Here is a 25,041-nt window from a genome sequence, read left to right as displayed (position 1 = left end):
TGGGATCTGGAGTATTCCTGCCTGGTTTTGGGTTCGACTCCCAACTCCTTAACCTTTCCCAATTGTCATACCAGAGACATCATTACATCGGACAATGAAGATGATGAAAATGAGTCACTGGGACTGCCTGAAACCGAACTGCAGGACTATATCCAGCGGGTTTATGGTGTACAACAATGGCCTGATGGCTGTGAATACAGGGGAGAATTTGGGCGTAACATGAAACTTGGATATGGAGTGTTTGAATGGAAAAATGGTGAGGTAAATTAAGTGACGTTGTTTATGCTTATGTATGACTAATAGACTAAGGGCTTACTTCCCATTTATTGCCAGTAATGGTGTTTTGGGGTGGCTGGATTGCATAGTAGATACAGCACTGAGCTTGGGATCAGGAAGACTCATCTCTTCCTGAGTACAAATCCAGGCTCAGACACTTACTTGCTGTGTGACCCTGGGCAAGTCACTTTCCTCATCTGTAAAATGAGTTGGAGAAATGGCAAACCATTCCAGTATCTTTGTCAAGAAAGCCCCAAAAGGGTTCATGAAGAGTTGGATGTGTCTAAAATGACTAAACATAAGGTGAGACCTGTTAACATTTGGAACTATGCCAAAAGCAGAATTGGTTGCCACAGGACACGATTGAACAACAATGTTTTTTTTTTCCCATATAGTTTCAGGAAACAAATTGGTACTCATTGATTTCAACAAATAGGAATTAATTTTATTTATTGGAGAAGTCACATATATCCTGACATCATTTTGATGGATATGATGGGTATGAGTTAACCTCAGACTTATATTACCTCGATATTTAGATTAGACTTTTTTACAAATGACTATTAATAGTTTGTCTTTTGAAATCTGTGTGTTTTGAATATTTCCTCTTTGAGAGTTGCTTTATTTATTTTATTCTTGAAAAAATGATTTAATTAGTCAATTTAGACAATTTTTCCTTGGTTACAGGAATCATGTTCTTTCCTTCCCCCACCCCCTCACATAGTCAACGCACAATTCCACTGGGTTTTACATGAGTCATTGATCAGGACCTATTTCCATATTATTGATATTTGCACTAGGGTGATTGTTTAGAGTCGACATCCCCAATCACATCCCCATCGACCCATGTGATGAAGCAGTTGTTTTTCTTCTGGGTTTCTACTCCCACAGTTCTTTCTCTGAATGTGGATAGTGCTCTTTCTCATAAATTTGAGAGTTGCTTTAGCACATTTTTAAACATTTCTTTATATATTTTGAATCTAGAGCTTTTTGGCCATTATTTTGCCACATTGTCACAAATATTTTCCAGTTTTTCCTTTGGATTCTTTTGTTATGTAGATTTTTGTCTTATTTAATCACGCAATCTGTTTTCTCCCTAATTAATTTCTTCTATTCCCTTATAGATAAAAATCATCTTCCTCCCCATGTTGAGAAACATTATTCTAATTTCTTCCACTTTTAAAATTATTATTTTTTAAAAGTGGGTTTATCACCTGGCTAGAATTCACTGAGATATATGGTGTGAGATACAGGTCAGAATCTAAAGTCCCATCACATTGCTATCTGGGAAACCAGTTGTGTGGGGAAATCTTGCTCAAAAATAAGTCCACCACATATTTGACCAACTAGTGAGTCCTTTGGGTCGACAAGCTTGGATTTTAAAATGCAATTTAGTGATCTAAAGGACTATTAAGCCTTTTAGCACTCCTAGACAGTATTAATTTAATCAGATAATCAGGGTGAATTACTTGTATCAGATAATCAGATAAATATCTCTCCAGAGGGCAGCAACAGTCAAGGCTTTGATTGGAAAGTCAGTGAAGAAGGGGGAGTCATTTTGGACTCTGGTCAAAGGAAGTTGGATGAAAGGTGAGGATTTGGAATAGTCAAGGAAGCCATCTGAGGTTGTAGGAAAAGCAGGAAAGTTCTGGGAAGAAGCTGGCAAGGAGTCACAGAAAAACCGTTGGGTCCAGGGGCCTGGGGCAGTCAGCATACCACTGACAATTTTTAGGTCTTGCTTTTCACATTGGATTGTAGGTGATTGTGCTAAGATTCAGTACTAGTTTGTCAGGGAACAAACCTCAGTTTCCTCAGGCTAGGATAAGTCTTTTGAGCTCAATCTCTTATTGTCTCCAATAGAGAGAAAGCTGGAGAAGAAAAAGGAAGAGGGAAAAGAGTATAAGCCTCTTCCTTTTTCCCTGCACAGTTTCTTGTGAGAAGAGAGTCAGTGAATAGTCAATAAACACTGATTAAGCACCACCTGTATTTAAGTGGAAGAAAGAACAGTGTGGCAAAGAAGTCAGAGGACCTGAATTCAAATCCTGCCTCTGGTACTTAATACTTTTGTGATGATAGGCAAGTGATTTAACCAATCTGGGACTCAGTTTCCTCACCTGTAAAATGAACTAGCACAGAAGTCCCTTCTAGCTTTAGATTTTTGAGCTGCTGCTTTATCTGGGTCTCAGTTTCCTCATCTATAAAAGGGAGGCTTCCAGCTCTACATTTATAATTCTGTGCTCCATCTCTCTTAAATGCCAGGTGTCTGCTGTTTTAAAAAATGCAGATGCTTGTTATGTTCAGAGCATGATGTAATCAATTCACATTTACCCACAGCAATCTTATCCTTCACTCACTATGTAACATGATATTCAGGCTGTGAATTGAGGTGCTGTGTCTTAAAAGGGAACCTTTAAAAATCCAGTTATGTGAGACCCAAGAGAAAACGACTCCAAATTCTCAGGCTTAAAATGGGTCCTCTCTAGGGGCTTACATGGTTGCCGTCTTTTAGATGGAAAAGTACAAAACAGCAGAACTTTGGACCACTTCCAGGTGCTATGTTTATGGCTTTGGTTTGCTTGACCCCTGTCAGTGGCCTGCCTAGATGTTCGTTTCTAGTAAATGTAGCCTTTATCAGTCTTTTTGTCCCCGTGCCACTCACTAATACTGTGATGGTCCTAGCTCCTTATTTGTAGGCTCCTGGAAGTTAGATCTTGAAGACAATAAAATCTTTACACACGCATATATTTACATATAAATATATGCACATGTATATATAGAAGTATATAATATACACGAGAGATGAGATCCTAAAAGTTTTAGTGCAGTTTTAAACTTTTAATAACTGGGGAAAAAAACTGCACAAAGACTGTTGGGATACCCTGTATATTGTCTCCCCCACTGGAAAGTAAGCTCCCTGAGGGCAGGGACTATTCTACTCCGGTCTTTATTTCCCTAACGAATGCTTATGGATTGATAGATGTTCATAGAGAGAAGGTAGGGTGTCATTTGCAAAGTCCTCTAGGAATTTCTGATGAGGGAAAGATCACTTTGAACTGGGGGGGGGGTGAATCCAGAAGTTCATGGAGGAGGTGGCATTTGAGCTGAGCCTTGAAGGGTTGATACGGAAGCTTGAAAGGATGAGATGATGGAATGTATTTCTGTGGGGCCGCAGAATGTACCAATATGTGGGGGGCTTTAAGTTTGCAGATGTGGTTTAATTTAGATGGAAATTAAAATCAGTCACCATGCATGCACTTCCTTATTTGTGTTAGGCATTTTGTTATTATCCTAGAAATGCCAAGACCAAAATGAAGGTCCCTTGAGGAAGTTACATTTTATCAGCATGCACACATGTAAGGTATGATGCAGACTTTAGATGAAGTAAGGTAATTTGGAGGGAGGCATTAGCAGCTAAAGGGGGTCAGGTGGAGCCTTGTGGAAGGTGGTATTTATGCAGAGATTTTAAGATGAGGAAGGGGGGGCTGCATTTTATGCGTGAGAAAGGATTAGGGGGATATTTTTTTCATAAAGATATTTTATTTTATTTTTTTACCAATTACATATAATTACAATTTTCTTCATAAGTTTTCTGGTTATAAAATCCAAATTGTCTCCCTCCCTTTCTTTCCCCCTCTCAGAGATGAAAAGCAATATGATCTGGGTTATATACATGTATTATCATACAAAACTTATTTCCATATTGTTAATTATTGTAAGAGAATACTTATAGAAAACCAAAATCCCAAAGTGAAGACCCAAATATTCAAAAGTGAAAAAGAATATACTTTGATCTGCATTCTGACTCCAACAGCACTTTCTTTGGAGGTGAATAGCATTCTTTGTCATAAGCCCTTCAGAACTGTCCTGGATCATTGTATTGCTGGGAGTAGTTAAGTCTTTCACAGTTGATCAGCATATAATATTGTTGTTACTGTGTACATTGTTCTGGTCCTGCTTATTTCACTCTGCATCAGTTCATATAGGTCTTTCCAGCTCTTTCTGAAATCATTCTGTTCATCATTTCTTAGTGCACAATAATACTCTATCACTACCATATGCCACAGTTTGCTCAGCCAATCCCCAATTGATGGGCATCCCCTCAATTTCTAATTCTTTTCCACCACAAAAAGAGCAACTCTAAATATTTTTTGTACAAGTAGATCCTTTCCTGTTTTTCTGGATCTCTTTGGGATGCAGACCTAAAGGTACTGCAAGATCAAAGGGTTTACTTGTTTTATAGCCCTTTGGGTATAGTTCCAAATTGTCCTCCAGAATGGTTGAATCAGTTCCCAACTCCACAAATAATGCATTAGAGTCAATTTTGCCACACCCGGGGGGCAATTTGTTCAAAGAAATGGGGAGAAGATATGGAACACTATGTATGAAGAATAGCAAGAAGGCCTCTTGAGCAGGCATGGGGGAAATAATAAAGAACAGGGAAAGGTAGGTTAAAAGCTAAGCTTTCATTGCTAGAATATTTGATCCAAGAAGTATCAGGAATCCCCAAGAGCTTGTAGAAGACAGGGACACGGGCAGATCTTTGCTTTGGCAACTGCATAAAGGATGGATTGAAGAAGGAAATGAATGGAAACAAGGAGAACAGTTAGTTCCAACAGTTAGACTGTTGGAAGAGTTCCGAAGAGTAGTGATGAGGGCCTGGACTAGAGTGGTGGTACATAAGTGAGAAGTGTTGAGAAAGGAACAATAAAGAGATCTGGCAACTCCCTCATTAGATGTGAAGGAGAAAAGACAAGGGATAATTGAGGAGGATTCCAAGTTTTCTAAGCTTGAATGCAAGGATGGTGGTGGTGCAATAAAAAGTGAAGTGAGGAAAATAGTGGGCTTTGGAGGAAAGCTAATGAGTTCCCATTTGCACACGTTGTTGGAGATGCCTTTAGAACAGCCAGGCAGAAATAACTAATAGGCAATGGGCACCCAGAGCCCAGGAGAGGATCTAAGGCTGGGTGCATGGGCCTGGAAATCAGAGATGATAATTAACCCCACGGGAGCTGATGAGATCACTGAGTGTAGAGAGACAAGAGATGAGGGCCTGGGACTGACACTGGGGATGTTAGATATTCTGCCAGGCACCGTGAATGTAGTGGTTGTTTCTGCTTAACTGGGTGTTTTGTGGTGTGTTATAAGTGAAGGCAGATTGAGAGGCGAGGAAGGGGTGTCTGGAAACAGCTGTGATGCCGAAGAAAAGGCATCAATAAAACTTAACACCACATTCCTCCAACCCCAAGAAAAGGATCATGTTCAGACTTCATCTGATGTGTTTTGCGAATGCCATGCTCTCATGGATATTGATGAACCTGAGAGTGGCCTGAGGAGGTTGATCAGGGTGATGCAGCAGTGGAGTCCTGAAATCATGCCATTTCCATGAATCAATCCAAAAACATTTGCTCGAATCTCCTCTATGCCAGGCATTGTCCTTGGCCCAGGGGCGCATGCAAAGAATGAAACAAACTCTAATTTTACCATATTTGTATTCAAAAAATAGGCAGAATCTATATGAAGAAAATAAATGCAAACAAACATAAGGTAGTTTGGGAGGGAGCGCATTAGAGCTAATGAGAGCTGGAAGGGAATCATGAGGAAAAGGAGCTTGAACAGCGTGTGTTGTGTAGGGAGAGATAGTTTCTGTGAGGAGGGGTTGAGAAGGGAGAGCAATTCAGGGAATGGTTAAGGGAAGAATGGAGGTTTAGGCTGGAGAAGACCTGGGATGGTTGGTGGCAGTAGGGGTTGAACATTCACATTCACATACACACCCACACCCCTCCATAGTATATACGACTATATATAATGTATATATGTATACTATACATACACTACATAGTATATATGATATACATATATTTATGCACACATGATAGAGATAGGGCATTGATACTGTTTAAAATATTTGCAGGATTGTCATGTGGATGAGCCTAAGGGTCCTCAGAAAGAAAAGCCCGAACAAGTAGATAAAAGCTTATAAGGAAGGCACATTTTGCATTCACCTGTGGAGAAATTTTCTAGTGATTTTAAACCTATTTTCCATGAAATTCTCCATAAAGGGCTGGCCCATTGTACTAGGGGCTTTCTTCAACATCCCCAGAGCCGGGCACACAGCAGTTGCTTAATAAATGTTAGTTGACTTGCCTGCAACACTTGATAGTGCCCACATAACAATGGGGGATGCAAGCTTGCTATTGGGTTTCCCTCATTCTTGACTCTATGATTGGCTCACTCTCTTTGTTGGCTATACTTCTGATTTCTCAAGATCTCCTTTAAAACAAAAATAAAAAATTGTTACTGTTGTCCAAAAGATAACTGGTTAAAGGATATTTTTCTTTTCTTTCTTTTAAGCCCTTACTTTCCATCATAGAATCGATACTAAGTATTGGTCCCAGGAAGAAGAATGGTATGGGCTAGGCAAATGGAGTTGCCCAGGGTCTCCCAGCTAGGAAGGGTCTGAGGTCAGATTTGAGCCCAGGATTTCTCCTCTCCAGGCCTGATTCTCTATCTCCTGAATCACCTAGCTGCCCCAACAGGTAATTTTCTAAAGAAGAAAGGCAAGCTGTTCAACAATCACATGAAAGAGTGCTTAGGGGCACTAATAATTAGAGGAGTACAGATTAAAAGTACTCTGGGATTTTGTCTCCTCCCCAGATTGGCAAAGTGATAAAAAATATTGTGTTGATAGAATCTTGATGGAAATTAATTAGTCTAACCATTCTGGAAAACAATTTGGCATTATATTTAAAAAGTAAAAAGGGAAGGATTATGCAATTCAAAGAGAAACCAACCAACTAAATAAATACATGAAATATTTAAAAGTAACTAAACTACATATGTTGACTCAGTGATAAAATTTTATTGCTAGTTTTTCTTTTTACATCTCCTAAATTTTCTCAGCATTCTATCTACTCTTTTCTAGAGAGCTACTCCATATAACAAGGGGTGCATTAAAACAACAAAACAAAACTCTTACCTTCTACCTTAGAATCAATACTAGGTATTGGTTCCAAGGCAGAAGAGTGGTAAGGGCTAGGCAATGGGGGTTAAGTGACTTGCCCAGGGTCACACAGCTGGGAAGTGTCAGGCTAGATTTGAACCCAGAACATCCCATCTCTAGGCCTGGCTATCAATATACTGAGACATCTAGGTATAAAAGGATATTTTTTAAAGAAAAAGGAAGAAAGAGGAATAAAATCCACAAAACTGCTCTCAAATATATCAGATACATTAAATACTTGAAAAAAATCTGAAAATAAGATGCAATGTACCACATCTGTGGAACTCCCACCTCTGCAAAGGAATTGGGGCCAGGGAGGAGATATCCTTTCCTCCCTTTTCTTTGGGACCATGCTTGTTTGCAATTTTTTACCCTTTCCTTTTGATTAGTTTGTTGCGAGTATTCTTTTATTTTCCATTGTTGCAGTAATTGTGTGTATTGATTTTCTGGCTCTGCTGAATTTTGGATCTACTGATTCTGGCTCTGCATCAGTTCATTTAAGTCTTTTCATTTTCCTCTGAGTTTATCACATTCATTATTTGTTCCTGCCCAGGAACATTCTATCATATTCATGCACCACTGTTTTCTTGGCCATTCTCCCATCAGTGGGCATCCTTTCTAATTCTTTGCTACCACAAAATGTGCTGCCTACTAGAAATATTTTGGTGTATAGGGGGGTCTTTTTTTAACATCAATGACCTCCTTGGGAAGGTAATCTTTGAGGATATGGGCATTCAAGCCATCTTATTTGCACAATCCCAAATTGGCTTCCAAAATGGTTGTACCAATTATGATGTCTAATATTGGCTAGAATCAACCAGCATCAAAATACTTTTGGAAGTCTTCAGGTATTTCCTCCACTTCAAAGTTAGAAGGTATATGTAGAAACTTTTTTGAAGAATCAGAGAGAAAAGTATCATAGATTTAGAATTTTTGGGAGCCTTAAAAGTTCATTGAATCTAATCCCCTCATTTTCCAGATGGGGATACTGAGGCCCTTATTTCATAGAAGTGAAATGACTTGTCAAGGGACATACGTTAAGTAAATGTTGGAACCCAGATCTTCCTGATTCTGAGTTCAGTCCTCCATGGGAATAATTCACTTTTTCTTCCTTCCCTTTCATCTTTTTCTCTTCCAGAAATACAGAGGGCAATTTTATAAGGATCATCGTCATGGCAGTGGTACCTATAGTTGGCCTGATGGTTGCACTTTCACAGGGACATTTTATCTTAGCCACAGAGAAGGGTATGGCACCATGTACTTAAAAAACAGAGTGTTTCAGGTGAGTAGAAATAAATATTTATATCCATTTCAATTAATGGAAAAATTATATTTAGGATGTCAGAAAGTTTATAGCTTCTTTGATATTAAATGCCTCATTAAGACAAGGTATTATTTGAATTATTTTTACATTAATAATTATTAAAACTCTCATGCATCTTGAACCTCAACCATGTCAAAGGTACTGGAGTATGATAGTGGGGTAAGGTGCTTTGCTTCCAGGGACTCAGAGATTCAACCCTGAGTACTTGAACAACTCTCTGAGTATCTTCGTCATCTGAAGAAAAGACCTTGGAACAGGTGAGGGGCTTGAATCCAGGCTTCTCCCAGGCTGATACCCATCTCTCATAAATCATGAACCATCTGTGAATTGTAGTCACTGAGATTCCCTCTTGACTCTTTGCCTAGTTATTGAAGTGTTCTAGAGCAGCAATTTCAAAGTATGGAGGCCCTTGGGAATCCCTGAAATCTTTTTAGGGGATTCTTGAGGTCAAAATTATTTTCATAATAATACTAAGATATTTTAATTTCTAACATGGTAAATATTGATAGCTCTGATCCAAATTAACCAACACTTTTGTGGCCTGGGTGTATGTATGGGGGCTCAATAATTTTTTTAAAAATTGTTATCTTCTGTTTTAATATCAACCACCTCTGCCCCTTTAGTATCAATTCTAAGATCAAAGAGTGGTAAGGGCTAGGTAATCAGGGTGATGTGACTTGCCCAGGATCACATAGGTAGGAAATATCTGAGGTCAAATTTGAATCCAGGACCTCCCGACTCTTGGCCTTGTGCTTTATCCACCTAGCTACTCTGGTTGGTAATTTTCAAGAGTGAAAGAGTCCTGAAATAAAAAAGTCTGAGAACCCTTGGTCCAGAGAATGGGGGACTTGACTAGCTGATCAATTTTAGTGTTATATAGTGACAATCTGATGATCCAATTAATAAAGTTTCAGGCACTATGCTAAGTACTAGAGATACAAAGAAAAAGCAAAAATTCATCCCCAGGCACTGACTAGTTGTGTGCCTTCAGGAAGCTTACATTCTTTTTTTTTTTTTAAACCCTTACCTCCTGTCTTGGAGTCAATGCAGTATATTGGCTCCAAGGCAGAAGAGTAGTAAGGGCTAGGCAATGGGGGTTAAGTGACTTGCCCAGGGTCACACAGCTGGGAAGTGTCTGAGGTCATATTTGAACCGAGGACCTCTCCCATCTCTAGGCCTGACTCTCAATCCACTGAGCTACCCAGCTGCCCCCAGGAAATTTACATTTTAATATAATGCAGCTACAGTTACTGAAGACTTAGAAAAGAAAGCTCTTCCCATCCAAGTCCTTGGCACTGGTCAATGGTTCAACATCAGAACCATTAAGGAAACAATAAAGAAGATACATTAACATCTGCTCTGCTGTTGCATTCTAAGTATCCCAGGTCATTGGACCTGTAGGTGAAACCTCCTGTAAGTGTGTGTATGTCTCTCATTAGTCTGTGAACTTCATGAGATTAGAAACCATCTTTCACCTTTCTTTGTATTCCAAGTGTCTTGTACAGTGCCCAGAACATAATAGGTATTAAATTAATTCTTGTTGACTTGACTGGGGATATAAAGAAAAAGCAGAAAGAGTCCCTGCCCTCAAAGACCTTCCCTTCTAATGAGGAAGACAAGGCATATGTAAAAGATTTATAGGAGACACATACAGAGAAGATGCAAGGCAGTCTCGGAGGGGAAGGCACTGGCAGCTGAGAAGACTAGGAAAGCCCCTGCTACCCTGCAGAAGGTAACACTGGAGTGGAATTTTGGAGGAAGTCTCTAATAGGTAGAGGTGAGGAGGAAGAAGGTAATAGACTTTTTCTCACTCACACCAAGTGTTTTTCCACTGTACTTTGGGTCACTGACAGTTTAATTCACATGGGGGTTATGGTGCTGTATTGTATCATGAAGAGAATGGAGGCTCTCTAAAAAATGATGTTTGTATCAAAAAGCTGCTTGGGAAACATAGTTTCTCAAATATGAACCACCCTGCTCTCCTTTCTTTTCATAGCTAGGCATAGCTCATTCATCCTGAAGCTCTTATACAAGATCAGTGTAACAATGTCTAAAGCAATGGATTGCTCATCTCATTACCTATCATTCTTCGGAAAATATACATTCTTCATCCACTTTGTTTTTCAAAACGTGTGGATTGTTAGTCCCAACTCTGAGCATCTGTGGATCTGTCTGAGGAGGTCATGTGCTATTGGCAAACTGAACACTGGGAGAACTTTCCCCTTGAATAGAGAAACTCTCTTTAATGGCCTGGCTCTCTTAAATGCTATTCCAACATAAATTTTTATAGCTTTTGGGTGAATTGAACTTTTATTTTCAGACATTAAATTCTCAAATTCAACAAGCAAATGCCTGTAGTGTGTAAGTACTGTTTTATGCACTAAGGATACAGAGACTACAATAAAGTACTTCCATTATAAACACATAATCATAAAATCATAAAACACACTTCAATAGCTAGTTTATATTTATTTTTATTTATTCTGAAGATGTTAACTATTTTTATATGTCCATGCTGCCCCTTCTAATTAGAATGTAAGTTTCTTGAAGAAGGGACTTTTGTATTTTTTTTTATCTCTGGAGCCTAAAACCTGACCTACTACATTAAATTGCTTATTAAATGTCTTTTTCATTCATTCATTCAATCATTTATTAATTTATTCATTCATTCACAGTACCCAATGCATAATAGATAATTAATAAATGTATATGATTGATTGATCTCAGTTCCATAGGTCTAGAATTCCAGCTCAAATTTAGAAAAACCCTTTGGTACAAAAGAAATATCGAATTTGGAACCAGTGGTTCTATTTGCAAGAGAGTAGCACCTGCATTAACTAACTAGGCCATCCCTTAGCCTTTTCAAACTCATTTCTCAAAACTATTGCTCCCTACCCTAGAGACCAGTGAGGAATGTGCTTTACAAATTGTAAAGTGCTGTATAAATGTGTAATTATTGTTCAGGTTTGAGCAGACTCCAGAAAAGTGGCTTGAGTTCTTCAAATTCCCACAAGACCGATTTGTACCAGAAAGCCAAGTTAATAATTTATATTGAAAACAGTAACTGTCAAGCATGCATATATTTCCATGTTAGCCAAGGCATCCTCTTCCCAATGGGAAACCAAATAAGAATGAAGAGGTTTCTTGATGGGCAAATGAAATAAGAGCAAGAAAGATGCTCTATATAAGACTGTCCATGTGGACCAAGTATTTGTAGAACTTTCAGAAGGGAGCTCAGAAATTATCTGACTAGAAAAATTCCATTCAATAGGAATGCTCATCTTTATCATCTCTGGCAAGTGATGACCTATCCTTCTGTTTGAATACCTCCCTTGAAGGGAGTGGGGTAGCTTACTACACCCCAAGGCAACCAATTCTGTGTTAGCAAGTCTCATCTACATTCATTCATTTCAGTAGAATCTGACTCTTTGTGACCCCATTTGGGTGTTTTTTTTTTTTTTGCAAAGTTACCGGAGTGGTTTGCCATTTCCTTATCTAGCTCATTTTACAGATGAAGAAATTGAGGCCAACAGGATTCAGTGACTTGGCCAGGGTCACACAACTAGTAAGTATCTGAAATCAGATTTGAACTCAGTGAGACAAATCTTTCTGACTCTAGACCTGGCACTCTCTCTACCTACTACACCATCTGGCTGTAAGTTCTACCCTTTGACTCGAAGGTGTAATAGCGAAGAGAACTTAAAAGATAAAGGAACCAGAGAGCAGCTCTTTTTTAGGACTGATCCTCTTCCATATGTCAGTCTCTTCAAATAGTTGAAAAATTCTCTCCTAAATTTCCACTTTGGGCTTTTCTTTCACTAGATATGAAAGGGTTTTGATTCTTCTAAAAATATTTTCCTTTTTTATTATAGGCGTAAAGAGTAACAAACATGAACATTTTTATGTAAAAAGAACAAGAAAAGAATTGTCTAGGAACTCATGAGCTTCTCTATTCCATATAGTTTTTAAAAGTACCCATTTGCTTGAATATGATTGTATTGCTTTGCTTGTTTCTCCTGAATTGCCTTCTGTGAATTTTTTCAATAACTGATTCTCTTTGGATCCCCATATTTTCATTTCCTTCACTATCTTGGTTTTCCTTTTCTGAATATATCCTAACTCATCATCATCCTTACTATACAATGAGACTTGGAGATTTAACATGGTACTGTAGTTGGGATCTAGAGGTTGGAGCATATCTGGAACACAACAATGACACACAACCATGAACACAAATCCAATGGTCGTTTCTCAATATTCACTCCTCTTGACCCCTGTGTAGCATCTGATACTTCTCTCTTGGATACTCTTGCCTCTCTGGGTTTTCATGACATTATTCTCTCTTGATTTCCCCCATACTTACCTGACTGCACCTTCTTGATCCCTTCTGCTGATTCTTCACCCACATTTACCCTTGTGCTGGCCCTTCTTCTCTTAGCACACTGTCTCTTTAGATGACTCCATTACTTCCTGCAGGCTTACTTATCATTTCCACGAGAATGACTTCCAAAACATTTTATTCCATCCCTGGTCTCTTGAGTTCCAGGTCTGCATCACAAACTGCTTGTTGGACCTTTCCAACTGGCTGCCTTATGGGCATCTCAAACTCAACATTTCCAAAACAGAACTCAAATCTACCCTTCTTCCAGACTTCTTTCCTATTTCTGTGGAGACCACTACCATCATTTTAATGAATCCAGGTTTGCATTAATCTTTAACTCCTCATTCGCACCCACATATTGAATCATTTGCCAAATCCTGTAGTTTTTACCTCTATAGCATCCATTTCTCCTCCATCTATCCCCTTCTCTCTATTGACTTAGTCACCAGTCTAGAAAATTCCTTTGTTGCTTCTTTCTTGGATTATTGTAATAGTCTTTTGACTGGTCTCCCTTGTCATAAGTCACCTTATTCCAACTCTCCCTTCACTCAGTTGCCAAAGTAATTTCCCTAAAGCATGTATCTGCTTAGGTCATTTCCCTCCTCAGTAAGATTCCAATGACTCCCTATTATCTTTCAGGTCTAACGTAAGCTCTTCCATTTGACTTTTAGTGGCCTTTATAACCTGACTTGGACATACATTTCTGACCTTGTGATGGATCCTTTAATTTTCTTAATTTCTTTCTGGTCTAGCTACAATGACCTTCTTGCTATTCCTCATGTACTGCTTTCCGTTACTACCTCCAAACCCTTGAACTGGCAGTCTCTTATTTTTGGAATGTCATCCCTCTTAATTTCTGCTCATATAATCTCTGATTTTCTTCAAAATTCACCTTCAATGCCATATTCTACATGCAACTTTTCTTGATCCCTTAGCAATTAGTAACCCACTTGAAATTATCATGTATTATTTTGTATGTATTTATTTGGATTATATTTCAAATATTCTTATTTCTATACTTGTTATCTCCATATAATGAAAGCTACTTGACCATAGGAACTTTCTATTTCTAGCATCTTGCACATAGTAGGTGTTTGTTGATTGATTGAAGTCCAGAAGAATATATCCTTGAAGGAAGATCTGTTCCTTTTTTCCCCCATTGTATTTCCAGTGCCCAGCACATAGTAGATACTTAATTCTCACTGAATTGAAATTGGTTGTCTTGGGCTAAATTTCCATTTCCCCAAATGATTTCAAAGTGAACAGGTCATTATTTTTTCATTTTTAAAAGTCTTTCTATTTCCAGGCTAGAGATCTTATTTTTGTGTTCTTGAACTTGTTTCATGGCATTAGAATTATTAGAATTATTTTTGAGATCCTTGATGGAAAGACTCAAGTTTACCTGCTACTTGTTTGAAAAATCTGGACTGAGGAGCTCTAGATTGGCCTTGCTCACAGAACAGCAGAAGCTAGCACTATTCTTGGAAAGGAATATGGTCTGGAAAGCTTTCCCTTGGTGAGGCCCGGTTTTTAGCCCTTTTGTAAGTTTTTGATGTGAAAGTTGAAATGGCAATTAGAGCCTGCCAATTCAGGCTTTGCCAACTGACCCATGCGGTTCTGGGAATGATAGTGGGAATACTGAAGAACCAGTCAGTTAGAGGTAGTAAAAAGAAATCAGTGACTTTAAGAATCCTTGCCATTTTATGCCCCAAATTGGTAATATAATTTCCAAAGGCCTTGAAAGGCTGCCTGCCTAGTTCTTATTATTGGAAATGTGATATAAAAGGCTTTTAATTCAGGTGAATTTCTTAAATGATCTCTTTGGCTACCTTATTTTATTTTTCTGTATTTACAGGGCTCTATTTGCGGTTTTAGGATAATTTTAAAGATTTTGATCTGGGATTATGTAACCTTTTTTGTGTCATACACCCTTTTAGCAGGCTGGTGAAGCTGATGGACCTTTTTTCAGAATAATGTTTTTAAGTGCATAAAATAAAATACATGGATTCAGCAAAACCAACTTTAATGAAATAGTTAAAAAATACTAAAATGTCACGTTCATGGACACCAGGTTAGAAATCTCTTTTAGAACAGATTTAGTTCTTGAAATAAGATGTTTTATATATATAGTATGTCTGGAAACCCCCCTGAGTTTGCGAAGTCTTGCCTCTCCTTGCTCCCATCATTTTTTCCCTGTTTCCTGTTTCCTGTTTCCCCAAGTCCCTTCAGTTTCACGATCAAGGTAAAAACTCCTGGGGTGGTTAAAATGGAGGACACTGGGAAATCTCATCTTTTGGTAATGCCCACAGAAGGCATGGATATATAGAAATATATCTTCACAAATTCTTGGATTGGCAGGTTGTTGAATCCAGCTTGTCTGGAAAGTATAGTATGTGGAGGAGAATAAAGTGAATAAGGCTAGAATATTAGCTTGGAGCCAGATTGGAGTCTGGAGGAACTAGCTGGATGACTGACCCTGGGCAAATGACTTCACCTCTTGTCTCAGTTTCTTCATCAAGTTAGATTTGATGGTTTCCAAGGCCCCTTTCAATCTTAAATCATTGATTCTAAGTGACTTTTACAAGCTAGGGTTGGACTCAATGGCTTTTAAGGTCCCTTTTAGCTTTAAATCCTCAGGACACAATATTTTATTCTTGAGGTGATAGGGAGCCATTGATTCTTTTAAACTAGGGGATAATGTGATTAGACTTGTCCTTTTAGAAAATGATTACTTCTGTAAGACTTTGTAAGCCTGTTATATTGACTTAGGGAAATATTTTGTGAGTTGGTTGAAAATTTGGGGCTGGGAATAAGAGAAAAGCTTATTGACACATTGTCAACTGAGAAGCCTAGGGATGCAGGGAAATCATGATTTTTCTACCAAGTAATGGGTAATTTTCTTTCTATAGAGAGATGATACATTTGGAATCAATTATCAGATGATATGATTGAGTTGTGATTTCAGTGTCTCTTGAGATGTGAAATGACTACATATAACAATTTCATATTCCAGAGAAGACTTTTTTAGTATCAATATAGAATGAAGATTTCATAAACATGTTTTCAGATTGCTAGTATCCTATTTCAAATTTTTATACTGAATTTTTTTCTTACTGTTTTATTATTTGCATTTCCTCATTTCCCAAAATACCCTTACTTCTCCTCCAGACAGCCATCCCTTATAATATAGAGTAAAAAGAAAAAGAAAAATGTCAAAAGACTGATAATACATACCATGTCCCATACCCATCATCTGTCCTCTTATGAAAATAGTAATAACAATAATAATAGTAATAGTTAGCATTACCTAGGCTTTAGGGTTTCCAAAGGGCTTTACAAATATGGTCTCATTTGGCCCTCATAATAACTCTGGGAAATAGGTGCTCTTTTAATCTCCATTTCACAGATTAGGGAAACCAAGGCAGGCAGTTTGAGTGATTTGGTCTGGGCCATATAGTTATTTGAATAGAATTTGAACTCATGTCTTCTAGATCTGTGCAATCTTCTGTCTGGTGTGTGTGTCTGTGTTTGTGTGTGTGGTCATTAAGTTGGGTACTTTCTAAAAAGACTAGGTGGCTCTTGATAATTATTAAGGAAGTTAAGTTAAATTTTCACAATATATTTTATTAGATTAAAAGACTTCAGATTTTAGCATCAAAAGGCAGCAGTAATAAGGGTAAACTCATTATTTTAATATTTAATATCAAGTAAAGTAATTGGTCTCTTAGGAATAGTTCCTCTCCCATGTTATCACTTAAAACATCTTCCTCATTTCAATACTGGAGACTTGTAAGTGATGTTGCAAATTGCAGCTGTAACTTTCTGGATTAATGCAGATTGTTTTGGAGTCTGATGAGCATTAATTAATGTCAAGGCATTACTATTATGATGAAAAGGCCCCTTCCCAACAGAAACTATTACTTTGCTTTTTGAGGGTTTTCGGATTACAGAAGAGCTATGGAACTAAACCCAGGAGTTTATTTGTAAGTTTAGAATATGGTTTCCCAAAGAAACACCATAAACCATGGCAGATAGGCAGGCTCAGGATTGGCTTATATGAAATGTTTAGAGCAAATTGTAACCAAAGCAACTAGACTATGTATCTAAAGCATTTTCAATGTAGAGTTGGCAAAAGGAAAGGAAAGGAAGGGAAGAAGCATTAAGCATCTTCTGTGTGCCAGGGCAGGGAAAATATGGCGACCAAGGGCTGGGTTTTGGTAGTGGGTAACAACAGGCTGGGTTTCTCTCTGCCCTTTTCTCTCTCCCAGCAACAGGGGAGGCCAGTGTCAGTGGCTTGGGTGCCAGGAAAGAGTGTCCTTTCCTTCAATTCCTTTGCAGATATGTGTGTTTGTATGTGGGTTTTGGTGATGGTGCTTCGATGGGAACTCCTCCTCCAGGCTGGGGAGATAATTAGGGAAGGTGGGAGGCAGAGGATCCATTACCTTTCCTCCCTCCCTCCTTGCCTTTCCATGGGTAAAGGAGAAAGTAAGAAGGGTGCAACTGAAAGAATGTTGGATTTGGAGTCAAGGACCTGGATTCAAGTCCCACTATTTCCTTTGTCATCTTGGGCAAGTTACTTCCCCTCTCAGAGTGGCCTCAGTTTCCTCATCTGTAAAATGAAGAAGCTGGACTCGATGGCCTCTGAGGTTCCCTCTGTCTCTGAGTCTGCTTTTCTGCTGCTAGAATGCACACTCCCACTTTTGGTTCCCCATCAGGACAGATGTGTGGAAAGCTGGAGTGTGGAAGCAGTTTTTTAGTAAAAAAGGAATCCCATGACAGATGGCTACATTGAACTTTTGAAATGGAGGCATCTAGTGGTAACGTGAAAGGTTTGGCAGTTGGAACAGGGATCTCTTTTAGGCTAATTTTCTGGCTTTCCTACTCTTGAAAGTCAAAAACATTCATTCACAGACCCTGGGCAACTGATGCAATCCCTCTGTGTTCCATTTTATAGATAACAAAACTGAGTTTCAGAGAAGTTGTGAATGGCCTAAAGGCCTGCTGTATTTGGCTGTGATAAAGTGGGGCAGGGAGTTCTAACAGAACAGAGGAGGAAGTTGTAGGACACTTGGGACAGTCATTCTTGGTCAAGAGATGTGACAACACATCCATATGAAGAAAGGTTTGGACCGGACCTCTTACCACTTGAGAGCTGTGACTCTTGGGAACTAGAGTCCAAAGAGCCCAAGGTGGGCCAGCGAGGAAATTCAATTCTTGCCCCTTTAGACCTCCCAGAGCAGCATTTTCATAGTATGCTGCAGTCACAGGTGTTCTGGGACAGGCCTGTGCTTTTGGACTCTGAAGCATTGTCACAAAATTGCTCTTTGTTTAGTCCATCTTCAGTGCCATCAAAGATCAGTGAAACCTTGGGGCTGCTGCCTGGTGTATCGCAGGCACCACATTTTGTCACATCACTTAGACTTATTTTATTCTTTTTTTTTTTTAATGTGAGTACATCAATTTCTCTTATGTGTTTTCCTCTTATCCCACTAATTATTTTTCTTAAAGGGATTATACAGGGCCGATCAACGATTTGGACCAGGAATAGAGTCATATGCTGAAGGTTATCAAGACGTAGGATGGTGGTTTCGGGAACACATAATTAAATTGTGTATGGAAGTTCCTGGCACTTTTTCCATTTTGGATTATCCGGAGTATATTCCTTTTCTTACTTTTGATTCTGAAAAAGGGTGTCATTCTGAAGAGGAGCTGACCAAGTGGGATTTGAATGAAGAGGAGGACCCCTTTTTTTATGATTACAAGCGGTTTCTTTTAAATGAAGATTTAACTCTACCGCCAGAAATGTATGTTTACTCCACTGATAATGAACATCTTCCTGTGACTCCTGGCAGCAAAAAAGACTTTGATTTTTATTTTTTGATGCCCAAGTTTCCAATCTTTGATGACGAGGAGGAACCTTGGTTTGTTATAAACCAGAGTCCTTTAATACTTAAAATACAAAAGCATGCTTGCAGATTCAGGTAATTTAGCTATGTCCCTCCTTCTTTGCCCAGTTATTTTATAAAAGGGTTAGTTTGGAAGGGTCATCTGAGCCTTGTCTATACTACTTCTCCTCCAACAATTCTAAAAGGAAGTGGTGAGGAACAGTGGGTTCAAATCCTGCCTCTAACTATCTGTGTAATCTTAAGCAAGTGAAAATCTCCCAGGGCTTCAGTTTCCCAATCTGCAAAATGAGGGGGTTGGATAGATGGCTTTTGAATAGCTTGAAGTCTATTATCCTATTATCCATATGGGTTTTGGTAGTCTGTCAGTCACTTCACTTTCATTTTATTTTCTTAAACATTTTTTCTCTTTTGTTTTTATGTCACTTTGAATTTCAAACATATCCTTTCTCCTCCCTATCCAAACAGCCATCCCTTATGACAAAGAATAAAAGAGTGACAGAGATCAAGAGCAAGAGAGAGGAGAGAGGGGGGAGAGAGAGGCAGTCCATCAAAGCCAACCAACACCTGTTGTTTTTTTTTTAATTTAAATTTAAAAAATATTTTTCCATGCTTACATTATTCATTTTCTTTCCTTTCTTTCTTTCCTTCCTCCCAGAAATAGCAAGCACTTCCACTGGGTTGTACAAACGTTATCACTTGATAACTATTTCCATATTATTCATTTTTTGCAATAGAGCAATCTTTTAAAACCAAACCCCCAAGTTCTATACCCATATGAAAAAGTGATGTCATATGTTTTTTCTTCTTTGTTTCTACTCCCACGATTCTTTTTCTTGATGTGGATAGGATTCTTTCTCATAAGTCCCTCTGGATTGTCCTGGATCTTTGCATTTGTTACTATTAGTAAAGTCTATTACATGGGATCATTCCACAATGTTTCACTTTGTGTACAATGCTCTCTTGGTTCTACTCATTTTACTCTGCATCAGTTTATGGAGGTTCTTTCAGTTCATATAGAAATCCTCCAGTTAATCAATCCTTAGAGTACAATAGTATTCCATCACTACCATATGACACGATTTGTTCAGCCATTCCCTAATTGAGGGACAGCCCCTCATTTTCCAATTTTTTTGCCACCACAAAGAGTGAGGCTCTGAATATTTTTGTACAACCCTTTTTATTATCTCTTTGGGGTACAAACCGAGTATTAGTATTGCTGGATAAAATAAAGCCCTTTGGGCATAATTCCAAATTGCCTTCCAGAATGGTTCAACACATCTGTTGAGGCTAACAGTATGTACTATATTCCATGCCCATAGTTTCCACCCTCAAAGAACTCCTCCATTGAAAATGTACGTTTGTCATTGTTGTACAGTCATTTTCAGTTGTGTCCAATTCTTCATGACCCCACTGGAGGTTTTCTTGGCAGAGATCCTGGAGTGGTTTGCTATTTCCTTCTCCAGTTCATTTTACAGATGAGGAAACTGAGATAAAGAGTTTGAAGTGATTTATCCAAGACCAAACAGCTAATATGGGTCTAAGGCCAGATTTGAACTCATGAAGATGTCTTCCTGACTCCAGATCTGGCACTCCATTCACTGTACCAGCAAGCTGTCCTTGTTTGTTATAGGTGAACACTTTTAGATAAAAATTTTTTTCTGCCTTCCACTAACTATGGGAGAATCTTTGGGGTAAAAGATAGATGGGTGTGGGTAAGCGGGAGACCAAAAAAGTGTCATTAGAGGGAGTGAAAAAAGCAGAAGCAGTGTATAAAAATGTAGTCTTCATTTAGTGTATAACATGTCCAGGCATTATTTGAATTATGTGCAATCAACCTAGAATTTGCTATATAGTGGTTTTTTCTTAATTAGGAAATAAATGGAAAATAAGTCAGCTTTGGTATGTATAATGTCCCAGAGAGTGAGGAGAGAGAGAAGGGAGGGAGAGAAGGCAGAATGGGGAGGAGAGAGAGAGAGACAGACAGAGAGAGAGAGAGAAAGAGAGAGAGAGAGAGAGAGGGAGAGAGAGAGAGAGAGAGATAGAGATAGAGAGATAGAGAGAGAGAGAGCCAGAGGAAGGGAGGTGGAGAGGGAGAGGGGGAGAGGGAGAAGGAGAGGGAAAGGACCTGAGAAAGTTGGTTAGTCCATTACTTGAAGATTAAAATTGTCAAGATGAATGTATGAAGAACTTAATGAATATATAGGTTGGAACAAAAGATTTAGATAATAAAAGAGAAAATGACATTACAGAGAGCAATCAATAGAAATATGACGCTTAAGGCAGAGTTCATTCTGAAAAGGCAAAAAGGAAAAGGGAAATAATCTGACATGGGATGGTGGATAGAGGCTATTGTGTCCTTTGATCCTGACCTGAGGTTTCCCAGATGTCAGGAGGTTCCAGAGAGGAAACTTACTTTGCCAATGAGTGTGATGAGTGTTGGAGAAATACTTAGGGCACCGAAATGTTGAGTGACTTTCCCAGGGTTACATAATGAGAGTCAGGATTTGAACCCAGGTTCTTTGGATTCGGGTAGAGGCCAGCCTGTTATCCATTAAGTGTGTAGATTTTTCATTCCTGTTCCATAAATGAAGAAGAAAGAGAGCTGGATTTGGAAACCAGATACTTGGCTTCAGATAGTAACCCTACTAGTTCCTGCCTGTGTAACTGTGGACAAGTCACTTAACCTTTCTGAGACTCAGTTTCCTCATTTGTAATATGGAGAATTTGGATGGGATGACCTCTGAGGTTCATACCAACTCTAAATCTATGATCCCATGAAGTCCTTTGCAGCCTTTTTTCCCCTCCCCCACCAAGAAATACTAGGAGGACAGAGAAGCATATGAATTGGAGTCTGGAAGACTCAGGACCAGATTTCTCCTCTTACTCATCCTCACTCTTTGTTCCTGAACAAGTGAATAATCTCTCCCAGTGGCCCAGGCTACTCTCTAAGACTGGAAATTGCAGCGCAGGGAGGAATAAGCACTGGTGGGGGGAGTTTCTTCCCTGGGAGTTATCTTCCCAGTGCACTCAGGTCTTATAAGAAAAAAAAAGGAAAGAAAAGATCTGTTTAATGGCTTAAAATAAAAACTAATTCTCTGCCCCCTTTAATTTAGACATACTAAAGTTCAGTACATCAGGAGTATCAATGACATCATGAACGGAAACCGAAGTAACTTTGGCCAGCGAGGTCCCAAAGAGCGACTGGCTAAGGAACTGATCGTGAAGTCGATTAAGGGAGACTTTGACCGAGTCTATGAGATTCTGCGTGATGATCTTGTCCTGGCTGACGTTGCTGACAGCCGAGGTTTTACTGCGTTGGCTGCAGCCACGGTAAGAGAAGTGGGAAAGTACTACACCAAGTAGTACAGAACAGGAGTTTATATTTGACTCTAAAGCAAGAATTCTTCACCTTTCTTATGCCTTAGACCAACCAGGAAGTTTATATACTCTTCAGAATAATGTTTTCAAATACACAAAATGCCTGAGATTATAAAGGAGGCTATTACATAGAAATATAGTTATCTATTCATTCATCCATTCATCCATCTATCTATCTATCTATCTATCTATCTATCTATCTATCTATCTATCTATCTATCTTTATGCGTGTGTGTACATGTACAGTTAAACCTTAACCTTCTGTCTTAGTATCAATTTTAAGACAGAAGAGAGGTAAGGGTTAGGCAAAGGGGTTTAAGTGACTTGCCCAGGGTCACATAGCTAGGAAGTGTCAGAGGTTAGATTTGAACTCAGGTCCTCTCTTCAGGCTGGCTTTCTACCAACTGAACCTCCTAGGAGCCCCCAGAATATATTGACAGACTAAGTTAAAAAGTCCAGTGGATTATAGGTAATGGAGAACTACTAGAGTTAATTGAGTAGCAGAGGGACATGGGCTCATACTTGTGCTTTAGGAAGATCATTTTGGGATCTCTGTGGACAGTGGACTGAAGAAGGGAGAGAGAAATAGGGGTACTAATTATGTTGTTGTTCAGTTGTGTCTGACTCTTTGTGATCCAATTTGGGGTTTTCTTGGCAAAGATTCTGGAGCAATTGGCCAGTTACTTCTGCAGCTCATTTTATAGAAGAGGAAACTGAGGCAAAGTTAAGTGACTCACCCAGATCAGACAGCCAGTCAGTATCTGGGGTTAGATTTGAAATCAGGAAGAAAAGTCTTCCTAATTCCCAGCCCAGTGCTTTATCCACTGGGTTATCTAGCCAATCCTAGAAGAGATTAGTAAGTGCCTACTTTGTGCCAGGCAAAGAAAAGGCAAAAACAGTCCCTGCCCTCAAGGAGTTTCCATTTAAATGGGGGAAATAACGTGCAGAAATGGGCACATATAAGCTGCACGTCAAGTTATCACCCCCATTTTATAGATGGGGAAACCGAAGCGCACCTCGTGGCCCTCGTCCTTCGGCAGTGCTGGCCAAATATAGTTTAAACTTGGATTGTCACCCCCCCCCCCAGCACACAAGGGGGCAGTTATACTTGTATGGTTTTATCTTGGGACAACTTTATCCACTGTGTGGACCCACGTGCCTAAATAGAAAACCAGAAGTGACATTTCTGCACCCTTTAATAGATGGCATCACATGCCTCGGCTGGCCAAAGAAGCGCTTTTCTGAGAATAGTCCACATCAAGGTCTCTTTTATGCACTCTTGTTCTCTTCATTTTGTTGTTGTCATGGTCGCTGGGTGCTTTCTCCCAGTGTATTAACTCGATTTCACATCTCCATCTATCGCATCTACAATGATGTCTCTATAGATGTACTGTAGCTCTACTGAGAGATGCCTGTAGAGATATCTAGAAATATGGGAGATGTTTCTCATGAAGAATAGGTTTCCTATTACAATCAGGAACACTCCTGCCTGCTTCACTCTCCTCATCTACAAAATGGGGATAATAAAGCACTTAGCTCCCAGTGTTGTTGTGAGGACCCAACAAGAATATACTAAAGCACTTAGCACAGCGCCTGGCCCATAGTGGGTTCTGTACAAATATTAGCTGTTATAATGATTATAATTATTTTCTACTCAGTGATGGAGAGCTCACTCCCTATGCATGCAAGGGGATGACCTCCTGTCTAGTCTTTGGCTTCTGTCCATTGTACTTTAGTCCCTCTGAACTTTCATCCTTCTCTCCCTCCCAGATTCATTCCCACAATGCTATCATCAACCTTCTTCTTGACAATGGAGCCAACGTGAATGTGTCTACAGATGAGGGGGTAACACCGCTGTGTATGTGCTTTGTTCTCTATTATTCAAATGAGAAGTTTAAGCCCAATATTGCAGAGAGGAACTTGGTGATCAAACCCACGGTGAGTCTGCGATGAACTTCTAGGATCTTAGGTCTAGAGGTGAAAGGGACCGATTTTGGAGATTGCTGTTCCGTCGTGTCTGACTCTTCGTCTTCCCATTGGGGGTTTTCTTGGCAGAGATACTGGAGTGGGTTGGCCATTTCCTTCTCCCAGTTCATTTTATAGATCAGGAAACTGAGGTAAACAGGGTCATCCAGCTAGTGTCTGAGGCCAGATTTGAACTCAGGGAGATGAGTCTTCCTGACTCCAGGCCTGGGGTTCTATCTTTTGTGTGGACCATATAGAATCATAGAGAGTTGGAAGAGATCTTAGGAACAGTCCATTGCCCTCATTTTAAAGATAAGCAATTGACGCCCAGGTTGGTTTAGGACCTAGAATTATGGGGTTATAAATCTTCAGCTTGTTGGAGCCTCTAGTCAATCTAATCCAAGGACCCAGCAAGGCAAAGTTAGTTCAGCAACAAAGATGAGAGACCAAGAGATGTAGGAGACCAATGTTCACGGAGGCCACTGAGGCCATGGAGTCCAGCATTCTCATTCACTAGATGAAAGTCTTGATGTCCAGAGGGTCACACCAGTCATGAGTGGGAATAGCCAAGCTTAGACCCTGGGGAGGGCTAGGGCTCCTCTTCAGAGTGCTTATAGACTCCACTGATGGGCGCCATATTAATATGGAAACAGATTCCTAAGAAATCGGAATGAATGAGAGAAAACGCGTGAAAGTCTTTGAATACTAAAGGTGACTTTGATTTGTTTTGTGGCTGCTGGTAAATCTGTCCTTCCTTTCCTTGCATGTATTGCTGTGTGTATATTTATCAAAGGAAAGCATTTTTCCCTGG

The 25,041-nt window shown here is 39.3% G+C and overlaps 1 protein-coding gene across 10 annotated transcripts in view; it reads left to right on the top strand.

Moving 5' to 3' along the window:
- The window catches only part of ANKMY1 (ankyrin repeat and MYND domain containing 1), a 134,503-nt gene that overhangs the window by 19,664 nt on the left and 89,798 nt on the right, over positions 1-25,041 (top strand). For 8 of the 10 annotated variants that reach the window (XM_056819822.1, XM_056819821.1, XM_056819816.1 and 5 more), the window contains exons 3-7: positions 75-261; positions 8,415-8,558; positions 18,490-18,962; positions 22,001-22,217; positions 24,036-24,203. In XM_056819822.1, the coding sequence (XP_056675800.1) occupies positions 75-261; positions 8,415-8,558; positions 18,490-18,962; positions 22,001-22,217; positions 24,036-24,203 (1,189 nt within the window). Of the gene's footprint in view, positions 1-74; positions 262-6,789; positions 6,813-8,414; positions 8,559-18,489; positions 18,963-22,000; positions 22,218-24,035; positions 24,204-25,041 lie in introns of those variants that run through there. The other 2 variants (XM_016429375.2, XM_056819823.1) reach the window with 2 other exon arrangements.

This window comes from Monodelphis domestica, chromosome 2 (genome assembly GCF_027887165.1).
Source record: "Monodelphis domestica isolate mMonDom1 chromosome 2, mMonDom1.pri, whole genome shotgun sequence".
In the NCBI taxonomy this organism is placed as follows: Eukaryota; Metazoa; Chordata; class Mammalia; order Didelphimorphia; family Didelphidae; genus Monodelphis; species Monodelphis domestica.
The sequence above is the reverse complement of the archived record's forward strand: the minus strand, read 5'-3'. Positions and strand labels throughout refer to the sequence as shown.